Below are 27597 nucleotides of genomic sequence, written 5' to 3'. Positions count from 1 at the left end.
AACCTTAAGGTTGCCCGCGACACATTTCCAGATCATTTGAGTGACCCGCGGCACAATTCGAGCATTTGAGTGGCACGTGGTATATTTCCATTCACAGATCACTTTGCTGAGCCATGGCAAAGTTCCAGATCACTCAAGCGGCTCGCGGCAAATTTCCAGATCACTTAAGTAACCTGCGATAGTGCTGCTCCAGAATACATGAGCGGCCCGCGACACCTCTTCATATCAATGTAGTTGCCCTCACAAAAGATTGAGCACCCTTGCCATACAATAACGTTCGTAAAGCACCTTCTAAGTGTTAACGTGGTAATATCTCAAAAGCAAGAGGCAATGAAACTTTTTCATGGTGTCATCTTTTCCATTCGTGTCAGCAAGTTACAACAATTTGAAATTTCACATTTTCATGTCGGACGCAATTTCTTTGAAGTCCAGTGAAGTATAATTTGAATTTTTTTTTTTTTTACTTTGCAGGATTTCTTCATTACTCCCCGTTGAAGAAGGAGTAGAAGACGGTAGTGCTATCGCTGCACGATACGGAGGCGTCTGGTGTCGTTGGTATGACGCCCACTGGAACAGTCTTGTACAATGATGGTATGTCGTATTTAATTATACTAGTCAAGCGGTAATATATCATACCCTCCCCCCCCCCTTTTAGTGATGTCAAACTCAAATATATCAGCGAAAAGAGGTTTTCTGAGTACTGGCTGGAAAAGGTTATTTCATATTCAGATATTGAACATGACGTGTGATAATCAGTTTCCTTGCATGACAAAATCAATAACACTCCATACTTAATGAACTGAGCTCCATTGTACGATGGGGTAAAAGAGGGACTTCAATATAAATGTGTTAATACTCTATAGTGACTTCCTCACAATTTATCCCAACAAATTCGTAACAAAAAAAAAAACTTTTTTGTTAATTTTTTTCGCCGTTCACGTCGGATTTGGCGCCCTTCCAGAGAGGACAGAAATCATTTTCTTTAAAGGTCTTTTCTTTTTCTTTTTTTAAGGTCTTTCACCCATCCATCTCGGATTCAGCACCCCTCGTGAGCGGCGCCTCGTGCTGCCGAATTGGTCACATGGCCCCCAAGAGCCATCCCCTGTACTCTATCTCAAGGGGCAAGTGTGCATTTTGGTTCCTTCCCTATTTCTTTCCAGAACGGTCAAATGAAGTTAAAGGAAGAATTCGGCTGTTCATTTGTCCGATTCCAGGAGCACTAGAAATATCTTTGAAGTAAATCAATAAGTGCCATAACATTTAAATAAATCAATAATATTATTTCAATAATATTTGAAATAATTAAATAAAATATAAGTGCTGTTTTGATGATTAAGTTACCTGTTACTATTAAGAACGGTAAAATAATTCTGGACCAAAAAGCTTTAAAAAATATCTTAGAAAGCGGGACGTATGGTCACTGAAATTAATCCGGTTTATTTCAAGTTCTCCTAGTTTCCCTAGGAACTTGAGGCCTAGGGGAAGTAAATGAGGCTTTGAACCAGGGCGGCAGACAAGCCCGAGCCGTTCCCTGCCTGTAGTACATGCATAAGTGTGTACTACCCTTAGAGAAGAAATAATATTTTATTTCTTCTTCCCTTCTTTTCTTCTCCCTTATTTCTTCTCTAAGGTACTACCATGTTCCCAATCAACCTTTTTACTCGTATATAACGAAAACAAGAAGTCCCCTCTCTCTCAACAATCCATTTAAGATGATAATTCCTCGAATTCGCTTTCATTTATTGTTTGATAAAGCGGCCAGCTCTTGGAATTTTTTCTAAATAATAAATTTACCTAGAATTGATACTGAACTTTTATCAACAAAGGAAGTTACAAGAGAGATAGAGTGAAGTAATGCATTTTCTCATTTAAAAAATATCTTAGCCTATACCTTTTATTTTGGAGAAACTTTAAAAAGTGAAAAATATCCTAAAAATGTCCTACAACTTGGAAAAAATGCCTTAAAAGTGAAAAAGTGTTGGAAAATACAAAATAAGCATATGTCATCAACATCCGGGCCCAGATAATTATTATTTTCCATACGGCACGTAAAATATAAAAATAGATAAAATTTCAATTTAGAAGATTTTTTTTACGCGTAGTTGAAGTCAAATCGAAATTACGTACTAGTGAGTGTAATTTAATTTCGTTTCACGCCATCTAGTATTTTACAACCAACCTTCACACCGGCCCAACTCTGCTTCAATCATACATAGAGTCAGCCGAATACGAAGTTGTTGAATTTTTATTCAAAAATTTCCATGAATAATACATTCACAACGAAAGAAAGAAACCCGAAACCCTTTTTCGTAATACGATGTTGAGTTTTAGAAACCCCACAGTGTAAAAACACGTCGTAAATCAAATACGGGAGAAAAAGAAGTGACTTGTCAGAAAGTGGCGTAAGTGTATCTTATTTTTTCCATTGACTGGAATTTTACCGACGACATAAATTAAGGTTCGGGCTGCTGATCGTCAACTTGATCTTGACGTTTCCCATGTCTTGCTCATTCAAAAACAAACAAAAAAACCAATTAATTTGAAAGAAGAGAAAAAAAACCACCGCTATAAATGTCTTTCCGTGTAAAAATCGAGGATGTTTCAAAGGGTTGGACGGACTCGGACATTGGCATTCGTTCTCGTTCAAGGGTATAATTAACAGCCACGACGTCCCGGAGATTTTGTTGGGTCCGTAAATCAAACACAAGGTATTGTTCTGTTCTAATTACGCATCTTTGACTAATTGATGTACTATATAAATTAATTATGACGTGATTGATCACGTGGTGCCCGAGATCCATCTTGTGGGAAAACTTTTAAAGGCTCTCGTGAGGATTGTTTATTTTTCTAAATTCTTCTAATTCACGTTAGTGTGTGTGTGTGTGTGTGTGTGTGTGTGTGTGTATGTGTTTTGATTCCTTTTTTTCTTTTCACCATTTGTTGTTATTTTGATGGTCTTGAATAATTGGAATACATTTTTGGGAAAATTTCCTTTATTTCTTAAATATTTATGTCCTCTCGATCCAATTTCAAATACATCATATTCAATATTTGAATATTGCATTTATTACTTAATAATTAAATTACATTTATTAGCAAATTATTAAATTACATTTATTAGCAAATTATTAAATTACATTTATTAGCAAATTATTAAATTACATTTATTAGCAAATTATTAAATTACATTTATTAGCAAATTATTAAATTACATTTATTAGCAAATTATTAAATTACATTTATTAGCAAATTATTAAATTACATTTATTAGCAAATTATTAAATTACATTTATTAGCAAATTATTAAATTACATTTATTAGCAAATTATTAAATTACATTTATTAGTAACTTATTAAATTACATTTATTGTTAAATTATTGAATAGCATTTATTGTTAAATTATTGAATAGCATTTATTATTAAATTACCAAATTATATTTGCTGTCAAATCTATACTTATTTAAGTAGTGATTCATTTGTTTTTTAAGTTTTCGTAAAATTTCCTTTCATATTTTCAAATATCTGTATTCTGGTAATGATAAAATTTCAAACATATTATATTTGATATTTGAATATTATATGTATTGCTAAACTGTGAAGTTAGAAAATTACATTTGTTATAAAATCTATGCTTTGTTTATTCTGTAAATTTCCATAAAATTTCCTTTATTTTTAAACATTTATATTCCCGTAATGGTAAAATTTAAAATATTACATTTATCATTAAATTATTAAATTACATTTATCATTAAATTATTAAATTACATTTATCATTAAATTATTAAATTACATTTATCATTAAATTATTAAATTACATTTACCATTAAATTATTAAATTACATTTGCCATTAAATTATTAAATTACATTTATCATTAAATTATTAAATTACATTTATCATTAAATTATTAAATTAGAAAATTACATTTGTTATCAAATCAACTGTGTGTGTGTGTGTGTGTGTACTTTCTTTATTCTGTTTAATATTCATAAAAGTTTCTCTATTTTTTAACATTTATATTTCCTTGGTAGTCAAATTTCAAATAAGTAATAATGTAATTTAATATTTAAATATTACATTTATTATTATTAAATTACATGTTGTTTGTATTATATATTTTCGATTATATTTATTTTTTATAATTCCATTTATTATAATATTATTATATTCATATTTAAAATTTTTTAATTATTTGATAATTAGATTTTTTTAAATACTCAAATTTTGCTGTTTTTTTCCCCACTGAAAACGCTTTCGTTTTATCATAAAATAACTGTTTAAACTCGATGTTCTCACTACTTTTAACCAACGTGGCTTTTAAATATTGTTCTTGAAAACAGCATTGTTGAATGTTGGTAATTACTAAGAATGCTTTTTAGTATAGATCTTACCAACAATGCTTTTTAGTATAGATCTTACTAACAACGCTTTTTAGTATAGATCTTACTAACAACGCTTTTTAGTATAGAACTTACCACACAACAATGCTTTTACAAACAAGGCATCTTATAAATGCTTATATCAAAAATCATATTTACCCTACATCAGGTGCAATACAAACTAAAACTAGTTTGTGATGTGCCTATATCTAAACACATTACTCCCGCTTAAAAATTTAAAGTGCTCTTATTAACTTTTGAGTCAAGCTCTTCTGAACAATGCTCCAAATAGATTTTATCAACAATGATTTTTAAACAAAGCTCTCATCAACAATGTTCTTCAAACAAAGATCTCTGTTAACGTTGCTTTTAAACAAAGAGATTTTATCAGCAGTAATTTTTGGACAACATTCTTACCAACAACGCTTTTAAACAGCATTTTTGATTACTGTTAAGAGCTCATATCGAAAATGCTTTAAAAGCTCTTATCAAACAATACTTTTAAACAAACAGATTTCATCAGCAGTGATTTTTTGAACAAAGGTCTTATGAATAATGTTTTTCACGCACAAAACTCTATTAACATGGCTTTTAAACAAAGCTCTTATCGACAATGCTTTTACCAAATAGCTCTCGTCTACAACAACGTTTAAAACAACAATTTTCAAACAAATCAACAATGCTTTTAAGCAAAGAGCTCTCGTCAACAATGCTTTCAATCATGGCGATGCTTATCGACAATGCTTTCAAACAAATATCTTATCAACATTACTTTTAAACAAACAGCTCTCGTCAAAAATGCTTTCAAAGTTCTTGTCAGCAATTCTTTTAAACTTTTAAACAAACTGAATTTATAAGCTGTGATTTTCAACAATGTTGTTATCAACAATGCTTTTTAACCAAATAGCTCTTATCAACAATCTTTTAAACAATGCTTTTGAACATAGAGCTGTTGACAAAAATGTTTTCAAAGCTCTAATCAAAATGCTTCTCTCACTAATCTCTCTATCAATGATGTGCTTTTGAAGGAAGCTCATATCAACAATGTTTTTGAAAGTGACGCTCTTTCCAAGAAAACGCTCTAATAATGTTCTCACGTCAGCAAAAATGCCAAAAATTATGTTCTCAAACAATATGTTTTATAGCAGTGTGATATGAATTGTTTGTTCATGTTTTAAACGGCTGAACAAAATTCCCCAAACAATGCGTCAAAAAATCTGTGACAAATTTTTATTGGCGGTGTGCAGCATGAAAGTAAATAGTAAATGGTATGATACAATATATTTGTTTATTTTCATGCTGCATACCGATGTAAATTTTATATATGCACCATAATACAGTTATTATATTTTTATGTCTGCCACAAAATTATTTTTTGGTAAACATGAAAAAATTGTTACTGGAATTATGGCGCATATTTTCACCAATGTGCACCATAAAAATAAAAATATATATGATATAATACCATGTACTATTTATTTTCATGCTTCACACTGATTTAAGACTAGCAATCAGTTTTATTTGTACAAATACAAAATACTGGAAGAATTACAGAAATTAGATTTTTTTTAATTTCATGGGTGGCAGCAGGGATCTCAGTGCAATTGTTTTTCCCCATGGGTCAAAAATGCCTGCATAAAAGCATAGTAACTAGTATTATGACGCAGAAAATTTGCACCGGTTTGTATCATATTCATTTTCATGCTGCTAACCGGTTTAAAACAACTAATTTTGCTTTAAGAAATATGATGAAAAGTTCTGTTTGCATTTGATAGGTGGCACCCAGCTCAACGACGATTCTCAAATGATGAAATTTACACGTAATTAGATGGTTAGGAAATTTTCTTCCTATGATTATTCTTTCGCAAACTATTTCTCCGTAAATAATTCATTGTATAAAAATCTCTCAGCTAGAATATTATTAAAAATAGTATTTACATTCATTGATTCATTTCAAATTTTTACCAAAATTTCTTTTTATATAGGCTATTCTATGCCGCCAGTACAAATTTTTACACATCTTCGATAGTTAATTTTTTACAAATTTTCAAAAAAAAACCGCATCAAAAACAGCTTGCGTGCATAATAAAATAACATGATTTCCATGAAATTGAATGAAAACTGATTCAAAATAAAGAAAACTGTTCAGTGTTGATGAATCGACAAAAAATATTTGAGATCCATATTTTGGTTACCATTTCTTTTTTGAATATTTAATTTTTTTTTTAATATTTAGAGTTTAAAATAAATTTAGTTTTTAATAAGATTGAGTCGATAAAATCTCACTCTTTTTCGTTATTTTATGAAAAGAACAGTTTTCTTTATTTTTAATCATTCTTTGTTCAAATACATTAATTTAATGCAATTTTATCATGTGTGCAAGCAGTTTTTATTTCTTTTTTTTTTCTTCAAAAATTTGTGAAAAATTAAATATTGGAGGTATGTGCAATTTTGTATTGGTGTCGAATATAACACTCAATCAATTATATGTGGTAAAATTTTGAAATAAATTAACTGATATAAATAATATTTTTAATGATATTTCTGCATAAGAAAATTTTTTACGATGTTAAAAGATAGGACACCCCTTAACCACCTTACGATCAAGGACGTAATATCGCGTCGAAACACCAATGGGATAAATTCAAACAAGTTTTCTCTTTGCTTTCTTTCTTCTCTTTTAATCATCGCGAAGCTTTGTTGTAACCCTATGGAACAAAGTTGTTCTTCTTACCTCCGTTTATTTCTATACTCATACGCCTATTAGTGATTTTTTTTACCCCACATATGATGGATTCTTCTGCTGTGTACATATAAGAGCGAAAGAGAACAGATAGGGTGAGAGTGAAAAGAGAAATCCACTTCATACCTACTCTTTTATCTACTTATCTATTATAATGTTTTCCTTTCATTTGTTCCTTTCATTTTCTTCTACTTTTTTTTCCTTCTCATTCTTTTGTTTTTTCCAACGCATCGTTAGATTTGGACAAGGTTACCATATTTATCGCCGATTATGTTAATAGAGATCCTCCGAATTTCTTGCCAATAGCTTGTAAGCGACGGGGTTAATCGCACCGATGCGAAAATAGAAAAAAGGTTGAACAGCACTGATTTATAACAGACTTTCGGGATAACGCGTGATTGGTGCATAATTAAATCCCTCCACGACCCATCAGGCAGGGGACGAAAGGTTACGTCGTCGATAAAAATTGTTGGCAATAACCTCTCCCCTGGTACATACTATATACGTACACATGTGTTTAATCTACACACAGGCGTATATATTATATATAGACCATATATCTTTCTACCACTTGTCATTTTTCGCAGTAATTTATGGCGGCGCCGTGTTATTCGTCAACTTCCAAAAATGAATCCGCTGACGCTAGGAGAAAAAGATAATAAATTGGTAGGCACTTATACTTCTTTCTCTGCGTATAAAAATTGCACGTGCCCACAAAGCGGCTGATAGGATATTGCATTCCTGCTTGGAGTGAAAGAGTGATGCCGAAAGACGCCATCTTTTCGAGAGAGAAAAATATTCTGAAATACGTATCATTATTCTTGTCGTTATAGACACATTACTAAATCCTGGAAGCTTCTCCAGCTTTTCAGTTTGATTTCGTCCTTTGCGACATACATACTCAACTCATGACTTCGACGGCCAAATGTAGCTCTCGAAGGCATCTGATGTGGCCTGCGACCTCAAACCTGATTTTGTAAAAGTGTACAAAGTGGCACATTTCAAGATAACCTGTAGTGCGGTTCCACATCACTTGAGTAGTCCGCGGCACATTTTCATGTAATTTAAGATATTTTCATTTTTACATGCCACCACGGCACAGTTTCAGAGCACTTAAGCAACCCTCAATTAATTTATAGATCACTCAAGTGGCCCCCAATGGGACATTTATTGATCACAAAAGTGACCATAGTACAGGAAAATTATGTTCCTAAATCTTTAGTTCTGTCAGCTCTTTTGATGCTAGGTGATTGCGTTAGAGATACAACATCCATGAGGCTATAATCTTGCATTCTGATGAACAAATAAAATATTTTCTCACCTCTCCTCCTAAGACCGGGATTGCACTATAAAAGTTTGATAAAAGTTCTCTAATAAAACTTGAAAAATGCAACCGATAAGTGCATAGGTTGCATTCGAGTGAATGTAACCAATGCGGCTTATTGATTGGTTTTTTTTTCTTCAAGTTTTTTAAGAGATCTTTTATCAAACTTTTACAGTGCAATCTCGACATAAGGAAGTTCACCTGGTAAAAGTTTTTCTTGGACTTATCCCACGCTGTAAACTTTGTTTTTTTCCAATTACAGTAAATCCCCCTCCTTAACGGACACCCCTCAGACGCGATCACCCCCCCCCCTTCTTTTACGGCAAAATAATAATTTCCCTTCGTATAATAAAAGTATGTATTTCAAATCCCTGATTAACGGGCACCCCTCTTTTGCGGACGAATTCTTTTTGTCCCGCCGGTGACTGCAAAAGAGAGATGTTACTGTAATTTGACAGGGAAATACCCGAAGGTGAATGGAAGAGAAGAAATGAACATATAGCTGACGTTTTTATAGAGAAAAAGGTATAGAACTAAAATTTAAAATAAAAATTGTATTTAAAAGCAAAAAAAGGAAGTATTAAAAATTTGTATAAGTTGAGTATTCTAAGGTAAACTAGGAAAATTTCAAGTTTTACATTGTACGAAGGTACGCGATACTCTATTCTTTGTGAAAAATGTTAATAACTTTTTCCCATGATGCTTGGTATTATCGAGCACTTGGAACAATTTATCAGGAGAATGCATAGATTATAATTACTAAATATAGTTCATTAAACTTGAAACGTTGAGAAGAAACGCGGAAAAAACAAGAACTGTTTTTTCAATTTGTTTCAGTAATCTACAGATCATTCAAGTGATTTGATAATGTGACGCGGGTTACTTAAGTGATCTGTAACATGCCACGTAGTTCATTCTTACAAAATTAAGTTTGAGGTTTTCAGGCCACCTCAGATGATTTCCGAGGGCCCGCGGGCTGATCATGCATGGCTTAAGACAGCGTTTCACAACCTTTCTGAACCCAAGGACCATTAAAATGTCTGAAACAAATTGGCGGACCACTTGTTGGTTGTACCCGTTTTTCATACGTATTTCTCTCGTTTTCCCAGTTTATTAGAATTTGTAATATTCACTAAAGTAGTGAATTTTATGTCATTTTTTTTTATGTTATGATAATTATTGCAAAAAATATAAATATGCATCTCACGTATTTGTCAAGTTCAACGTTTCTTCCACAATTTTTCAGCAATTTTAATTGTACAATTGGCGATTGTGTCTACTTCTGGCACGGTTTTTGGTGACAATTTCCGGTGTCCCGTATTTTACTCCATTTAAGAGATTCCAGTTACCATATTTTTCTCAATGGAATAAGGTGATCTAATAATTTGTTTGTTCTGTACACATTTTTTTAACTGTGATTTTTAGCAGCCGTTTATTTCCCCCCCCCCCCCACACTTAAAAAATATCAGCAATTTGCATTTGAGGCAATGAATTGCATTTTTTGGCAAATTTTAGAGATATCCCATTTAAGATTGCATTTTCCTAGATGATGTATGGTGTGAACCCATATACACATCATTATTATTACATGATATTTTGTTGGATGTTTATACGTTATTACATGTAACGTATGAAGGTATAATTTTTATATAACTCCATATCGTTATTACTAATAAGCCTATCAACCACAATGGTTGAATAATTTTTCCTTCAGTTGGAATTAAATTATCAAGTCCGCTTGCGGAAGACCTACGCCATCGTCGCGGACCACCTCTGGTTGGTTGAGAAACGTTGGCTTAAGAGATCAAACTGCACAAGAGATAATTTTCTCAATATTTTTCGATTCTCTCTCCTCGTATGCATTTACGTGACACTGGCATAGGTAACAAATTTCTTGACAAGTGTTTACACAGTTCCCAAAACTTAGTATCATCATCATGATCCAAAACTGACACTTGTTCCAGTTTGTTCTTTTTTTCCCAAATCTCAACGTAACCGTGAAAAAATACAAAAAAAAAAAAACCACCACATCATTACGGAACAACCTAATTTTCTGGAACGTAGTCTAGTTAAAAAAGAAGTTATGTACAGAGAGATAGAAGGAAAAAAACAACATCTCCTTAGTAATTTCTGGAACACATCCAGGTTGAAATGGAGGAACAACGTCCCCTTAAGAAAAAAAAAAACAACAACAAGAAATGCAACGCATTTAACGCATTACAATCCCTTCGTCTCTTACACACACACACACATACACACGCTGGAGTTTACGATGTGTGGAAGCTTCTTTTCTCGAACACTGAACGGAACAGTGAACGAAGCTGTGATGACAGTTTATTTAAGGCAAAAGCTTCCCCGATGGGTTAAAAAGAGAAACGCAGACAGAGACGTGCGATTGAAAAAGAAAAAAAAAAGCAATACAAATTCCTATACAGATATCATCAGTAGTTACACTTTAGATCGTATAACACCTGGACAATTTCCAGAACAGGCTGGATATGCCGCGTAGTAATCGTATCATCATTCACTTCACTTGATTCCTTCACTCGTTAGACAATAATATCAGCTCCGATTCGGGCGCGTCGAGGCCTTTTATTGTTCACCGATTTCAGAAGCTCAGTCTTTTTTTACAAAAAAAGACTGAACTGTTTTGGAAAATTTTGGGGTCCGGTGTAATGAGAGGAATATTTCGCGGACCGGAAAAAAAAAAATACATAAACGATAGCAATAATTTGCGGAACGACCAAAAATGAAAGAAATAGTTTGCGGAAATTTCGTGTAATATGTTATCTTATTAATACATAAATAGAAGCAATAATTTGCGGACAGCCCAAAAAGTTCATACACAGAAGAAATAATTTACGGATTGGAAAATGAGACATAAACAAGAGAAATAATTGGAGGACTGACAAAAATACATAAATAGGAGGTATAACTTGAGGGCCGGCATAAAATATATAAGAAGTAACTTGAGGGCCAGCAAAAGAGAAAAATACACGAATAAGAGAAATAATTTTGTGACTGGAAAAAAAATAATAAATGAAAAATAATTTGAGGACCGGAACCAAATATACAGAAATAGAAGAAAAATAATTTGAGGACCGGAACCAAATATACAGAAATAGAAGAAAAATGATTTAAGGACCCCGGCGATAAACACATGAATAGGATCAATAATTTACAAACGGGCAAAAAGGTACATATGAAGAAGGAGAAATTTGCGTACCGACAGAAAATACACATAGAGGAGAAATAATTTGCTGACTGGCAAAAAATACATATAATTTTGTTCTTACATACATAAACATGAGGTCCAGTGCTTAAGATGTCTGACTCTCATCCCGAAGACCCGAATTCGACTCCCGGGGGTCACAACACAAATTACTTGTTACATTTCCGTAAGAAATACATTAATTTTTTTTTTTTTGCGGTCACCGGTGAGACAACAAAAAATTCGTCCGTAGATGAGGGTTGACCGTTAGTTATGGGTCTGAAATGCATACTTTTATTATACGGGGGAATTCGACCTTAAAAGAGGAGTAACTGCATCTGAAGGGTGTCTGTTAAGAGGGGTTTCATACTGTACATCAATCACATCCGTTTCAAATATTTCAAATATCCTTAAATCTTCCCAGGAGAAATAATTTGCGGACTGGCAAAAATATATACCAGTACGAACAATAATATGCAGACCGGAAAAATATACATAACCAAGAGAAATAATTTGAGAACAGGAAAAAAAGTACATATGAACAAGAGAAATAATTTTAGGACCGACAAAAAAAAGGAAATGAAAGAAATAATTTGAGGACCAGAACTAAGTATATAAATAGGAAAAATAATTTGCGCACCGGCAAAAAATACATATAAAGAATAAATAATTTGAAAGTTTAGCAAAAATAAAAATTATCAATAGTTTGCGGACCAGCAGAAAAAGTGCACATACAGGAAAAATAATTAGAGGACTGATAAAAATACTAAATATAGACCGTATTTTATTTATTAAATCCAATATTGTGCAGCGGCTACACGAATTGGGCGAAATGTTTCGCGGACCGGCAGGAAATTCCCACGGTCCGCGGATAAGTGATTGAAGAACAATGATTGAACATAATTTTGGCCCCCCAATAGCCATCGATTTAGCTGGTGCGCAACTTCCGTCTCAGTGAAATGTATTCAGCCGTAGGGGGGGTGTCCACACTTATTCATATGAAAATCTTGTAATGCTAGTATTTACCGTGTCGAATAAGAACTGGGTTTTTTCAATGGATAATAAAACATGGAAAACATCATCTTAGCAATCAGACAGAGCTGTTACACGATTGATATTCAAGTCATTAATCTCCTCCCATCGTGAATATCTTCAGATTTCAGCCTTGTCCGTCCGTTTCCACCAAGACATATTTACCAATGGCAGAACCGCATGAATAAATAAGCTGTGGAAGACATTAATGTAAATCTTGTCAGCGGATACTTGTGAGAAGATTGCTGCTAGATGTCGCAAGAACATCCGATGAATGACACACGTCCCAAGGGAGAAAGGAGAAAGATGCAGAAAAGAGAGACGCCCGTACACCACCCATAATACAAACAACTGGATGTATAGCCCATTTAGGGTGCCAAATGCCAACTATTTTCAAACCTTGAAAGGATGCAACTGCCACACAAACACACATCAGCTAATTAAACATGAGAAACAAGTAAGATTCTGCGAAGAAATTACCCCTAACCCCCCCCCCTTTTTTTTTTCTTTTAGGATCAACCATAAACAAGCCGCTTGAGACGTGTCTGTCTGTGTAATGTCAGAGCTGATTTAAATAAATTTCCTATTGTGAGGCCAAGATCTGTCCCCCCCCCCCCACTTCTTTCTTGCTTATCCGGTTGTTGTTCGGATTGGAATCAACATTGTAAATGCCGTCCGTGAAAGGGTTAAATATCACTTCTTTTATGTTGAAACACGCCACGGATTACGTGTTAATGTTCGCAATCGAAAAGAAAAGGAAGAAAAAGCACTGATTATTTTTTGTTCCAGGGGAACGAAGGGATTCTCGTAGGAATGAATCCTCTTCATTTCTGTTGACCTTGACTGTGTCAGAGGAGATAAGTGTTAAGAGAGTAACGGATGTTGGTGGAATTTACGCTTTTCGGATGTCTAAAAGAGTAGGGTATTTTGGGATCGATATTTGGTCTGGTTGCTTGCTGGTTGGTGGTGACGAGGAAGGGATTTCCTGTCGGCATCAGAGAGTGCTCATGAATGAGTGGACGAATGAATTGCGAGTTGCTTGGGAATCGGAAACTGATGGTCTGGAAAATCGGTGGTAATCGGGAAAAGCAGTTCATCGCAGAGACGACAGGACCGCTTAATCCGTGTACGGGCTAAGCTCTTGCGGAAATACCTTCAGCGAAGTTTTCGTCCATCTCGTTCCTCTTTTCGAAATGCCTACTTTAACGTGAAGTCGGATCAGCTATCGCGCTTGTGTGTTCCAGTGAGTAAACTTATATGGGATCAAAGAAGTTACCATAAGAGGTTGTGTATATAAATCGTCCTTGCGTTAATGCCACAAAATCTAAATAAAGTACCTGAGATGGTAATATGGTCATATTTAGCTTCAGTGATTTTTCCCTGAATTCATTTTGGGAAATTCTGAAAAAAATGGCTAATAGTGAAAAATATTTCTGGGTGTTATATAATACGACAGGGGGGAAAAAAAAAATCTAAAATGTGTTCAACTTTTTGTTTACCCATGTGAACTCTATAAATTATACACTACTATTACACTATAAAAGTTTTAAAAAAGTTATTTTAGGAAACTTGAAAAATACAACGAATAATCTGACCGGTTACATTCAAGCTAATGAAACCGATCAGTGTATTGGTTGTATTTTTCAAGTTTTATCAAAGCGTTTTTACGAAACTTTTGCAGTGTAATACCAGCTTTAGGCTGGGATTACACTATAAAAGTTTGATAAAATACGTTTTACAAAACGAAATAATCAACCAATAAGCCCGAATAAGCATCGGGCACATTCGCTCCAATGTAACCGATCCGCTTATTGGCTGCATTTTTCAAGTTTTATAAACGTTTGATAAAAGTTCTTTTATAGAACTTGAAAAAGGCAACCAATAGGCGGAACAGTTAAGTTCACTCGAATGTAACAAATGCGCTTACTGGTTACATTTTGCAAGTTTTATAAAAGAATTTTTATCAAACTTTTGTACTGTAATCTCGGCCTCATACATGCAGGTGGAAAAGATCTCCTAGAATGTCAGATCGTTAGTTTGATGTGGATTAGACTGTTATACATAGCAATTCCGTTGTTCAAATGACACCGACAAAACGTGTGCACTGAAAACATTCAAGTCTAGACAATATTCTCAATGAATTATTCTCTTAAGCTAATCATTCCTTTTACAAGAAACCATCCAAAAAGCGAAATAGAGGTACCGTACACCTGGAAATCGATTCTGAGGTGAACATAAATTAATCGGGTTCGAATGACAGTAATTCTGATTATCATCGTAAGAAAATTCATCTCACAACACTTGCTGTATTATGTGAGCTCATGCATCCGTAATCAACAAAAACGTTAGCCGAGGCATAAAAACTGCGAAAAAATATTCGTCAGGTGAAAAATTCTTAAGCCAAGGCATTCGTCAACCGAGACATCACAGTAAAAACAACAGAACAAAATTCATAACCCTACTGAAAAAAAAACCATATTATAGATTGAATCTTATATCAAATTATGATGAGTCCAGTTGAAATGGCAAAGCAAAAGCGCGCATGTAGCGATTAGGGGAATCAGAATAGGGGAATGGTGGTTGAACCTGAAAACTATTATGAATTGCAAGCGTAAGGAAATAATAACGTTAATTTTTTAATAACACTTCTTCACAATTCTATCGAAATAAAAAATCAGCTTTACAAAATATCTGGATTTGCCATTGATAAAAGGAAGGGCTTCGAAGAAGGCAAGATATCTCGTCAATGCCGGTGAGAGGGTTCAGCAACAGCAGAACACCCAACGCGTATTAATATTTTAATGTTGGTTTTTGAATAAAGACAAAACCATTATAACATTTTGTCTTCGTCAATGTCTTGAAACGTGATTCTTTTGACAGGTCTTGCCTACAACGAGGATAATAGGTAGGCCATGCATGCTCAGCCTTTTCCTTAAGTATATACTGTACATAACGAATTCATTTACTAATTTCACTAATATTAAACCACGAAAAAAAAACTGGAATTACACGTTATGAATTGGAAAAAAACAGTGCCTTCACACCATTTTTTTTTTCAGAATGCAATACCTAGGCTAAATAAATTTTTCATTAAAAGCTGAAATAGCTTTGGTCTTGGCCTTCAACACATCAAAACAAAGCATTATTTTAGCAGCTCCAAGTTTTATCTTCTTAATTGCTATAATGGAATGGTGATCGTACTTGCTTGCATGATTTTTCTGTTCTCATTATTTTACCAGTCAACCACATGGATTGCTCGAATCACATGGCAGCCGGTATACCGAAAACCAACTCCACAGGCAGCGCCTTATCTGACATGCCACTCAAGATGGCGGCCAACGGTATACGGGACGAATCGCCGCCCGATGGCATCACACTCAAGAGAAGAGTTGGCTTGGTCAGCGGCGTTGCACTCATAGTTGGCACTATGATAGGTAAGTAACACGCACAGTCACATTCAGCGGTGATTAAGGCCAATCGGTATTCTTGACGGCCATAATGATTCTGATCAAATTTTGATGGTCAGTCATCAGATTTTAATTCTGAGGTCGATTCTTAATCATGAACACTTTGAATCAAAGTCTGACGGGTCATCCTTGAATTTTTCTTAAAATTTGCATGTCGATCACGATTTAAATCAAAATTTTAATGAGGATCATGATTTAAATCAAAATTTGAACGTTGATTACGATTTAAAATTAAAATTTTTGAATGTCGATCGCTATTTAAACCAAAATTTGAATGTCGATCGTGGTTTAAATCAAGATTTGAATGTCGATCACGATCTTAATCAAAATTTGAAGTATCGATAACGATTTATAAACCAAAATTTGAATGTCAATCACTATTTAAACCAAAATCTGAACCGTCGATAACGATTTAAATCAAGATTTGAATGTCACAATCACGATTTAAATAAAAACTTGAATGGTGATCAAGATTTAAATTAAAATTTGAATGTCGATAAAATGATTTGAATCAAAATTTGAATGTCGATAAAATGATTTGAGTCAAAATTTGAATGTCGATAAAATGATTTGAATCAAAATTTGAATGTCGATAATGATTTCAATCAAAATTTTATTTGCGGTCAAGGTTTGAGTTAAAGTTCGGAGTTCCATCATGATCATTCAGGTCAAAGTTGATTGCTGATCACGAATATTTTAAATCAACTTGTGGTCAGTCCATCGTGATATTCAAATAAATGTGTGATTATTGATCATGATTTTAATCAAAATTCGATAGTTCGTTATGACATTTTAATCAAGATTTGGTAGTCTATCGTGATATCCATATTAAAGTTTGTTAATCGGTTATCAAATTTTCATCAAACTTCGAATTGTGTTGATCTTGAACATACTTTAAATCAAAGTTTAATGGTCTGTTATGAGATTTAAATCGATGTCCATCATCGATGTCCATCCGATGTCTCATCGGATTTTAATCAAACTTTTATAGTTAATCATGAGATCTAAATTAAATTATTTTTCTTCCTTTTTTTCTATAGGTTCCGGTATATTCGTTTCACCGAAAGGGGTGCTACTTAGATCAGGATCCGTTGGCTTGAGTCTTCTTGTGTGGTCTGGTTGTGGAATTCTATCATTATTAGGTCAGAAGAGCACAAGCTCCAATCTTCTTCTATATTCTTGTCTCACAAGTAATACCTGAGCTGGATTTGATTTCCGTATGAGTACTTGGGTCGTTTTATCCAGGCCCCCATAATTTAAGGGCCTCCAAATTCAACACACAACAACACAACATTTATAAACAGCCAAACATCTTTGACCCTATCGGCAGGGAAGTTTTGATTTTCCCTTACTTTCAGTGCCCCCGAGTCAGGATCGCTAACGGGAGAATATCTCCTTCTTGAGCGGTGATTTTCCTGTAATCACGTAAACTCAAATCGGTGTCCTGAAGTAAACTTACTTTCTTTTATAACGATATTTTGAACACTTCTTAAAGAAAATTTCAAACCTTCCATATACAGGGTGTCCCGTAAGTACTAGCCCGTTCTTTATCTCATCAACCGTCCGTCGTAGAGCCATATGATTCCACTTTAAGAACTGTTCAACAGGTGTTCAAAAATTACCCTGTGCCAGTTTTGAGCGCAGGGCCCTCATTTCAACTTTTTCCGGGAAAGGGGGCAAAACACATGTACTCAATGTGTTTATTATGTGTATATATATATATCATTTTTAGTGTATTTTCAAAAGCCCTGCCCCCCGCCCCAAGTGACGGGCCTGGTTTTGAGAGTGGAAATACAGTGTGTAACAAAATAAAAAAAAATCTAAATTTTTATACGGTCCCCCTGTGTGCTCTAACTTCCTTTCACTGTATTTTCACTCTTAAAACTGGTAGAGGGTAATTTTTGAACGCCTGTTGAGCATTTTTTAAACTGGAATCACATACCTTTTCGACGGACAGTTGATGCCGTGCTAGCACTTACAGGACACCCTGTGTACTACACTCTATAGCAGTGGTTCCCAAAGTGTACGTCATGATCCCTGGAGGAAGGGGGGGGGGGGGAAGGTCTCGACAGATTCTTCAAAATGAAAACGTCCGAATAAGAAATTTTTTTTTCGCAACGTAAGTAAAACTATGTCAAAACTAAAAAAAAATACCTAGACTTCTCTGTCAGCTGAACAGATACCTACCATACATGTATCATAGATAGATAGATAGAACCGCTCACAGCCCCGGACTGATGCAAAGCACCTTACTTCCGTTACCTCAAAAGAGGCAGAGTTGTGTCGGAAAAGTTAGCAAAGATTTATAGTGGTGGCTCCCCTCGCCCCGTGCTCGCAAGTTTTTAATTAACCGCGTCGTTCTCCCCATGAACTCAATGCAACATAAAAGCCATTTGACAAAAATGGGTCACTGAATCCAATGTCTAGGGAGAAAAATTGCACGTGCGTCCAGTGGCACATAAGGACCAGAGACCACAGCCTAAGATTTCGAAAGAAGTGTGGGAAAGACTCGTGGGCAAGAAAGAAGAAAAAGAAGCTGGCATGTTGAAGTGGGAGAGATTTGAGAATGGTCTAAATACACAATGCATGCAAATTACATATATACAGCGCCTCGATTGTGACGGGAAGCGAAGCAACACAGCCTCCGTCCACAGCACTAAGCAGTTTTGCTCGCCCTTCCCCTTACAGAACATGCAATATATACACACACAGAGCCCGCATTGCGACGGGAACAATCAAGCAGAGCCTCCGTTGACAGTGCTGGGAATTGTCAAGGAGACAATGGCACTACATGTGTACAATAATCAATATGCAAGTAGATCAAGTTAACATTTTTACAGGGGCATTCAGAAAGAATCAACAGATTTTAGAATATTTTTAAAAATTAAAAACTGTTAACGATGTACGAACAGTGCGTGAATGTATGGGTGAAAAGTCTACATTTCATACAGTGTTATGAAAAACTAATAACGCTAGCGTGTCGTTTATGAAGTTCTTTTGTTGAAGAAGTGTGAAGTCATTGAAAAAAAAAATATTGGGAGAGCTTAAATATATGCATCGGGAAGAGGGAGGATGGGGTTAAAATTATTGTGGGGAGTACAACTTGTACTCACTGTAATAGAAAATACTTATGTAGTTATATTTAGATGTAGTAGTACATGTAGTTATATGGCCATAACCATGAAAATGCTATAAATATTAAAATAATATAACAAGTCGACTAAAATTATTCTCCCTACAAAAGGAACCCGAAAATATTTTTGCTCTGGGTCCTGCATTTGGTAATGGTGACCCTGAGTTTGGTTACCAGCTGCATCATTACGATGTGCGCGATAGGATAGGCATTCTATCCTAACTTGCGGCTCTGTTTATGATACCCTCAGCAGGATTCAAAGATGAAAAACATGTGAGGGTAGTTTGAAATTTCATAATAAAATTAAATAAAATAGTTCTGCCAACTAAATATCGAAAAATAATTTGATTTCATTAATCACTAATTACGGAAATTGAAAAAAATTCACTAACAAAAAAGTCAAGAATATCCTGGAAATCGGGACATATGGTCATAACCTAAAAGGGTGTCGCGCTTAAAAAAATGTTTGGGAACCACTGCTCCATTGTACTACTATACTCTTTATATATTATACTCGTATATACAGGTTGATTCCATAATTGCCCTTGCCGCAGTTTACTAGCAAACCGTTGATCCTAGAGACTTACTTTCAAATTAGAAAATAAATAGCGTGTCAACCTATTAATATAGATACTTTTACCGTCATTTATATTTCAAGGAGTTGTAGTTATTAAAATATGAAAAAAATCAACTTTTCCCATCTTTTCCCAACTTTTCACTTGGGGGGGGGGGGGCAGGGCTTTTGAAAATACACTAAAAATGGTATATATATATATATATATACATACATTGAGTACATGTGTTTTGCCCCCCCCCTCCCCCGGAAAAAGTTGAAATGAGGGCCCTGCGCTCAAAACTGGCACAGGGTAATTTTTGAACACCTGTTGAACAGTTTTTAAAGTGGAATCATATGGCTCTACGACGGACGGTTGATGAGATAAAGAACGGGCTAGCACTTACGGGACACCCTGTACATGGAAGGTTTGAAATTTTCTTTAAGAAGTGTTCAAAATATCGTTATAAAAGAAAGTAAGTTTACTTCAGGACACCGATTTGAGTTTACGTGATTACAGGAAAATCGGGGGCGCGGTAGCCCGGTCGATAAGATGCTCGCCTAAAGTACCAAAGGATGTTTAGAGGTGTCGCGAGTTCGATACCCAGTTCGTCCTTGTCAGAAAACTTTCCTGACACAGGGGTACAACAAAAAACGGCGACTTGACCGCAGCAAAAATTGCTACCGCAGGGAGTCCCCCATCGAGGGATTAGCGCACCAACCTCTCGATGAGTATGAAAAAACAAGCCTGCCGTTCGGAATCGGCAATAAATTGTAGGTCCCGGTCTAATTAGCCCTCGTGTGCAGAAAATGACCGTGGTGCGACAAAAATGATCAAATGATTACAGGAAAATCACCGCTCAAGAAGGAGATATTCTCCCGTTAGCGATCCTGACTCGGGGGAATGCACCCTGTACTGAAAAACCGAATTAGAAAGTTGTTCGCCTGTCTCTCCTGAGGCCAACAACAACAAAAAAATCCAATTCACTAAGTGCAATATTCGCTGTGATATTTCAATTCTAAAACTGAGAAAAGTTAGAAGAACAGCATAAACGAGAGAAAAATATGTCCGTTAGAGTTATGTGGTTCTTTCTCACATTTTCTCTGACTTTTGGATTCAAATATTTCATCGAGTATTGCACTTAGAAACGTCGAATTTTTTTTTTTTTTGTTGTTGGCCTAAGGAAAGACAGGGCAATAACTTTCTGATTGGGTTTTTGAGCACATGGTGCCAGTATAAAAAATTAACATTTCTGTATTTTCATAACTATACAACTCCTTGCAACGTGAATGACGTATCTGAGTTCTACACGATATTTGGATCCTTTTTCCTAATAGGAAATATTCCTCTAGGATCAACGGTTCACCGTTAACCTCCTTATGATCTCACGGGCGTAATATGTATTACGTCCAAATTTCAGTGGAATAAATTCGAACAAGCTTGTTTTCTTTCCTCTCTTTACCACACTGCGAAGCTTTAAAAGTTTGTAGTAACCTATCCACTCGAGTTGCTTTCTTTCCCTTATTTCTTTCTGTTAATGCTTCCTTTTTACACGCATATAATGTATCTTTCTACTATAAACATTTAAGAGCGGAAGAAAACGGGGGCAAGGGGAAAAAAGACTAAAAAACCCGTCTACCTTGTCTATTATACTTTTAACTTTTATATTTTTTCTTTTCCCCATCTTCCTTTTTCTAACGTGCGGTGAGGTAATGACAAGGTTACCAGATTTATCGCCGATTCGTCAAATATAGATAATCCAAATTTGTTGCCAAAACCTTGTACCTGAAGTAGTTAAACAATGCGGCAAAGTGAATCATGAAATCATAGTGAATAATATTTTTTATATTCGCGTATATAGCGAAATCTTCGTTTGAAACGATACTTTTTTTTTTCTAGGAGCGCTATGTTACGCGGAACTCGGAACGATGATAACAAAGTCTGGAGCCGAGTATTCGTACATGATGGATGCATTCGGTGCCATACCGGCATTCTTGTTCTCTTGGGTTTGCGTTCTGGTTCTGAAACCTTCCATGATGGCTATCATCTGCTTGTCGCTTGGCGAGTATGTAGTGCAACCTCTGTACATCGGTTGCGAACCCGATATGGTATCGGTGAAGCTTGTGGCTGCTCTTTCTATAGGTAAGAATAGAAAAGAAAAATTTAAAAAAATTATGATATTATATTATTATCATTCATTGTTTTTTGCAACAAAAAAGCGAGGAGTTTTCTCAGAAGATTAAATTAATTTTTCAAAATAGATTTTAATATTAAATTGAATTTTTTTAGTGTTGAAATTTTTCTAAAATTTTCTTCAAAATTAATTTAAATATTTTTTAATTTGAATTCTTCTGTGAAACAAATTGATTGAGTAATTAATTAATTAATACTGTAATGACCGGATTCCAAATTTCATTTTTAAGCAATAAAATTGAAGTAATTGTAGAAATTTATTATTTCTAAATGTTTTGAAAACATTTTAATATTGTTTTTATAAATAAAATATACTTATAATAATAATGAGAGAAATATAATTAATATTTTTTTCACATCAGAAAAAGGAATCGAACATTTTTGAAATTTTTAATGGAGAATAATGTTTAACACATGTGTTAATGTTTTTTTTTTTCTCGCTTGCTAATTTTTTTTTTCAAATATATTTATTCTCCTCGCATGTGAAATGTCATGTTTTTCTTCACTTTTTCCCCCCACCATTTTTTCATGAAATTAAAATATTATTATTATATTTTTTTAATGAACTCTCTATTTGGCCATTTTGTATTCGGACAGAATGCTGAACTCTTTTTTTCTTTTTTTTTTAATTCTTCTTTTTTGAGAGAAAAAACGGATCATGCCTTATTCCTTTCTTTTGAATATTGACAGATACTTCAATACTTATTTTAATACCATCAACATGTACTTTATTCGAAAAATACTTCAATGGAAAAAGGAATTATATTTCGTGTTATATCAACTGCTTTTTCTTATTTACTTGTTTATATTATATATGATTTATTATGTTAGACTATGTCACATTTATATTATATCTACTACCCGTGACAAAAAAGTGTTCGATCATGGGCAAAAACTCTAGCAGTGGTACGTGTAAAATGCAAAAAACGAAAAAAAAATATATATATATATTTTATATATATTTATATATTTACAAATTTTATATATATATATATATACAGGGTGATCAGCGAATAGACCCTTATTTCACAATTAAATATCTCTACAACAAAGATCAATAGAATTATGCGGCAAACGGTACGTTTATTAGCAAAACTGTAAGAATGTTGTACAGAAATTTCGAAAATTCTGTTAAAAATTAAAAAAAAATTCTGTTTTTTTTTAAATTTTTTAAAATTAAAAAAAAAAACAAAACTGGAGATTTTGGGGTTCCGAAAAATCCTCATTTGTGTGAAGAGAAACCACTGCATTCGCCTAAAGTTACTGCATGGGCTGCGGTATGCGCCATGTGTGTGCTGACAAATTGTTCCAAAATTGTAACGTAACGTTCAGTAGTAATCGTTTCCCGCACGAAGAAGGGGCCGATAATGCCTCTGGCGCATACCGCATCCCATGCACTAACTTTAGGCGAATGCAGGGGTTTCTCTTCCCACAAATGAGGATTTTCGGAACCCCAAAATCTCCAGTTTTGTTTTTTTTTTTTTAATTTTAAAAAATTAAAAAAAAAACTACATTATCGAAATTTCTGTACAACATTCTTACAGTTTTGCTAATAAACGTACCGTTTACCGCATAATTCTATTGATCTTTGTTGTAGAGATATTCGATTTTGAAATAAGGGCTTATTCGCTGACCACCCTGTATATTTATATGTATAAAATTTGTGGTGAAAACAATCATTCTGGAATGCGGGATAAATTCAATCAATCATAAATTTATTTCAATGTCACTTCGAAAATCGATATATGAGCTGGCCCCACTCTGGAAATTTTTTTTTTTAATTATCACTTCAGTGGGAAATAAGTGTTCGTTCGTTGTTTTTAAAAAGCTATGTTTGCTCATAATACAGGGCGTCTATAATTAAAAGACTAGTAGGCTATTTTAAAGTAGCCAACAGGCGAAACCAGTCGTCAGAAGAAAAGTGTAAAATTTTGTGGAAAACTTCATGAAGTAATGGGAATTTGTTTCAGGGGGGAGAAATTAGTTGCACATGTCAGCAACAGAGTGCGTTTCACTTTGTATACTTTGTAGTAAACATGTAAATTTATGTGATGTCACGCAGCAGCTGTTATGAAACCTAGAAACATTCGCGGAGATCTTGTTTCCAATGTGTTTGCTGCTCACAATGACGATAAGTTTACGAGATTGCGCTTTCTTGGTCCGGCTCTGCAAGCACGTCACTGTCTTGCGAGTCGGAACTCCTCCACTTATTACAGTATGTGTTAAGAATTTTCTTGAAACACATTTTACAGAAGAACGTGTCATCAGCCAGCACTTCCTTAATCTATGGCCTCCCGATCCATGCGATTTTTGGCTTTGGGGACGTTTGAAACGTCTGGCAAGTCGGGACAATCCAAGAACTTTACTTGACCTTAAAGGCAGCATTTCACGCCACGTGAAGAACATTTCCCCACACACACTTCGGTCAGTTGTGGGACATGCCATCTTGCGGTTTCACTTGTGTCATGTCACATCATCTTGTGTCATTTCTTAATAAAACGCTCTCTGGGGGCAACATGTACAACTGCTTTCCCCCCCCCCCCCTAAACACATTCCCATCACTTCATGAAGTCCTCCACAAAATGGTGACTGGTTTCGCATGTAGGCTACTCCAAAATAGAGTCTTTAAATTATGGACGCCCTGTATGTAAATGAAATTATATTTGCACAGGAGCAGGGTAACCATACAAAAAAAAAAAAAAATGAATGGAACGCGGTTTTCATCACTATAGTTTTTTTCTGAAGCACTGAAAGATGGAAATGAATTACCTTTTGGGTTTGATAATACAATTGAATAATCGACGTAGATTTACCCAAAATTCCAAAAAGAACCACGGCTATATGTGTTTCGGAACTATATGAAGTTCCTTCATAAGTAGCAGAAACAAAGAAGAAAGAAAAGTATTGAAAAAACTCCTTATAGCGGGGAGTTACTCGCTGCTGTAGACAAAAGAGTCCACTGAAAGATGGCTCCCGAAAGAAATTTTTCTGAAATGATCTCAAAAAGCTAATAATTTCTATGTTGGAAGACGGAGTTCCTCAAAGAAAAATTCCAGAGTTGTTTAACTGTATCCCAAGTACGGTGAGCTTTCTTTGGCAAAAATAGGAGAAGATGGTGATGTTTAGAATTTTTGCTTCCTTGTGCTTTAGTTGTGGCTCATCACACATCTATAATCACAAGGAGAATTGATGGAAAACTCATTGCACTTACCAAGGACAATCATCATGCCGACATGAAATAACTGGATGCGGAGTGGGCAAAATTCGTGTCTGTAACCGTACTTTATGTAATCGTCCACGAGGAGAGAGATTCATGTACTGGAAATCAACACCTAAGCCACATTCAAATTTTCAGCAGAGGTTTCTGTTTCAATGATGTAACAAAAATCACATCACTTGGAGAAAGAATGGCGGGAAGAAAATGCCTCAACTTACTTTACAATGAATAGTCAAGAATCATCTTGAAAACTGAAGATGTTTACAATATATTCATGTAGAGAAGAACGGGAGAGCAGCTGAATGAGATCCCGTGCATTGATTAGGTAAAAAAAAAACAATAAATAAAGTTTGTTTTGTCAATTCGTTTAACCCTTTATTTGGCCGCGTTGCTTTCAAGTACAACATTGTTTTCGTATATTTTTCAAATAAAAGCATTTTATATTTTCAGCTCGTTTCGGCATGCTCATAAGCAACTCCTAATCATTCGATTTTTACTTGTGGTTTATGAAGTTTCTATAATTACCATCAGAATGTCTCAAAGGTAGACATGTCTCCTATTCCTTGACAAGCCAAGCAAGAGCGATTTTTGACCCTTGAATTTTGGAGAGAAATATCATATGTGGGGAAGACATATTGTACAAATTGTTGTGCATTCGTCAACAATGAAATAGCAAACAATAAATGGCATTGCGGGAATATAGCACTCTACGACTCCATTATAATAAGAAGGTTTAATTCAAACTGAGAACACAATTACACAGAAAACATGATCAACAGCTGAAAATATTAAAATGTTAAAATGACAAGTTAAACATGACAACCTGCGTTAGTGCTAGATAAAAAAAATCAAGCGACTATATAACAAACAGCATTAGAGTCGTCTTAAATACTTCTAGCAACGCTTAAAATTAGCATATTAACAAGGAATCGAATGTTTTAAAAGAAAGGCACAGCATCACTAACGCCATAATCCTTATCTTTCCGCGGAACAGTCTTATGTAACAATCCATTCTCAGATCGGTCCGCTACAACATTTTTATACTATTCAAATCTGTATAAATCATTTAAATACAGTGTGTTCTTCTGGAGGTGTGCAACATGCCATTATTTTTTCAAATATTGACAATAAATTTTTTTCTCTGATGAAATGACGTTAAGGGTACCCCTTATATGCTTAATATAACCACCCCTCAAAATTTTTCCTCCTCTGGATATTTCAATGCTTACCAATTAAAGGGTTAACGTTTCGATAACGCAGCCAATGGAGGCCTTCCCCCTCCCGAGTGGCGTGGTGGTAGGATGCTCGTCTACCACCGCGAAGGTTGTCGTCAGGGTCCCAGGTTCAAACCCGGAAAGAATAAAGGTATTTTCCTTAAAAGACTTGAGGAAACCACCGATAGATGGCACCTTCATTTCCAACCCAACTCACTATTGACAATGAATTGCAATATGGCCTGAGTTGGTGTTTGGTGAAGTAGCCAAAAAGGATTAGGTAAATTGTGAAGCGTACTGTGATCTCACTCTAAATGAACATTATAGAAAACTTTTTGATTCCTAGTATCCGCAAATAGTTTTGGGGATTCAACTAACTTCCACATTACAAGACGACAAAGTGTCTTCGCATCACAACAAAGACACCCCGCCAGTCCTCTGATATTTTTCCCACAGAAAACTCACCGTACTTGGAATACAGTTAAACTCCGTCTTCCAACATGGAAATTATCAGCTTTTTGAGATCATCAGAAAGATATATTTCGGGAGAAATCTTTCAAAGTGCTTCAGAAAAAATTAAATTGCTGAAAACCACGTTGTGTGCATTCGCTTCTTGTACATTACCCCCTCCCCCGCCTGTGTGAACATAATTTCATTTAGATATTTTGAGCCAACATTAAAAAAAAAAGAGTGATTGAACACATTGTGTGTGTGCCCACTGAAGAGCTGTACAAATAGTTCCCCCCCCCCCGCCATTGTTTTTCAAGGTAACATTAGCCCTTTCAGACCCGAGCATTCGTTTTTTTTGGAATTTTCAAAACGTTTTTGCATTTTTGATACTAAAAAAAAATGCATTAAAAACGTAAATGTCAGCAAATATTTATTTTTCAAATTTCAATTCCTTTTGTGGGTAAAAAAATTTATTTCGCTTAAATTTTTTCGCCCAAGATGATTGATATACAGGGTATATTCATCTTCACATACAAATGTTTTCCAGAATTTCATTGCTAAACTTTATGTAATAAACCACAATTTTCTCGGAAGCACTTTCTTTCAGAAACAATCTTAACCCCCCCCCCCCCCCCCACAGAAGTTCGACTTTGGAGGCTTCCATCAGAGGGGGCAGCACT

At 34.7% G+C, this 27597-nt stretch overlaps 1 protein-coding gene across 3 annotated transcripts in view; it reads left to right on the top strand.

The window, feature by feature from the left end:
- The window catches only part of sbm (L-type amino acid transporter sobremesa), a 68855-nt gene that overhangs the window by 16857 nt on the left and 24401 nt on the right, over positions 1-27597 (top strand). Inside the window, exons 1-5 of one of the 3 annotated variants that reach the window (XM_089251234.1) lie at positions 475-591; positions 15570-15594; positions 15929-16123; positions 17197-17298; positions 21743-21985. In XM_089251234.1, coding sequence (XP_089107360.1) covers positions 586-591; positions 15570-15594; positions 15929-16123; positions 17197-17298; positions 21743-21985 — 571 coding nt within the window. In that variant the 5' untranslated portion in view covers positions 475-585. Of the gene's footprint in view, positions 1-471; positions 592-2613; positions 2709-15569; positions 15595-15928; positions 16124-17196; positions 17299-21742; positions 21986-27597 lie in introns of those variants that run through there. The other 2 variants (XM_089251233.1, XM_089251235.1) reach the window with 2 other exon arrangements.

The sequence above is a fragment of the Pholcus phalangioides genome, unplaced genomic scaffold (genome assembly GCF_987345545.1).
Source record: "Pholcus phalangioides strain wild (caught in Gottingen) unplaced genomic scaffold, Ppha-v1.0 ptg000024l_1, whole genome shotgun sequence".
NCBI lineage: Eukaryota > Metazoa > Arthropoda > Arachnida > Araneae > Pholcidae > Pholcus > Pholcus phalangioides.
Note: the sequence above shows the minus strand (reverse complement) of the source record. Positions and strands in the feature narration are given on the sequence as shown.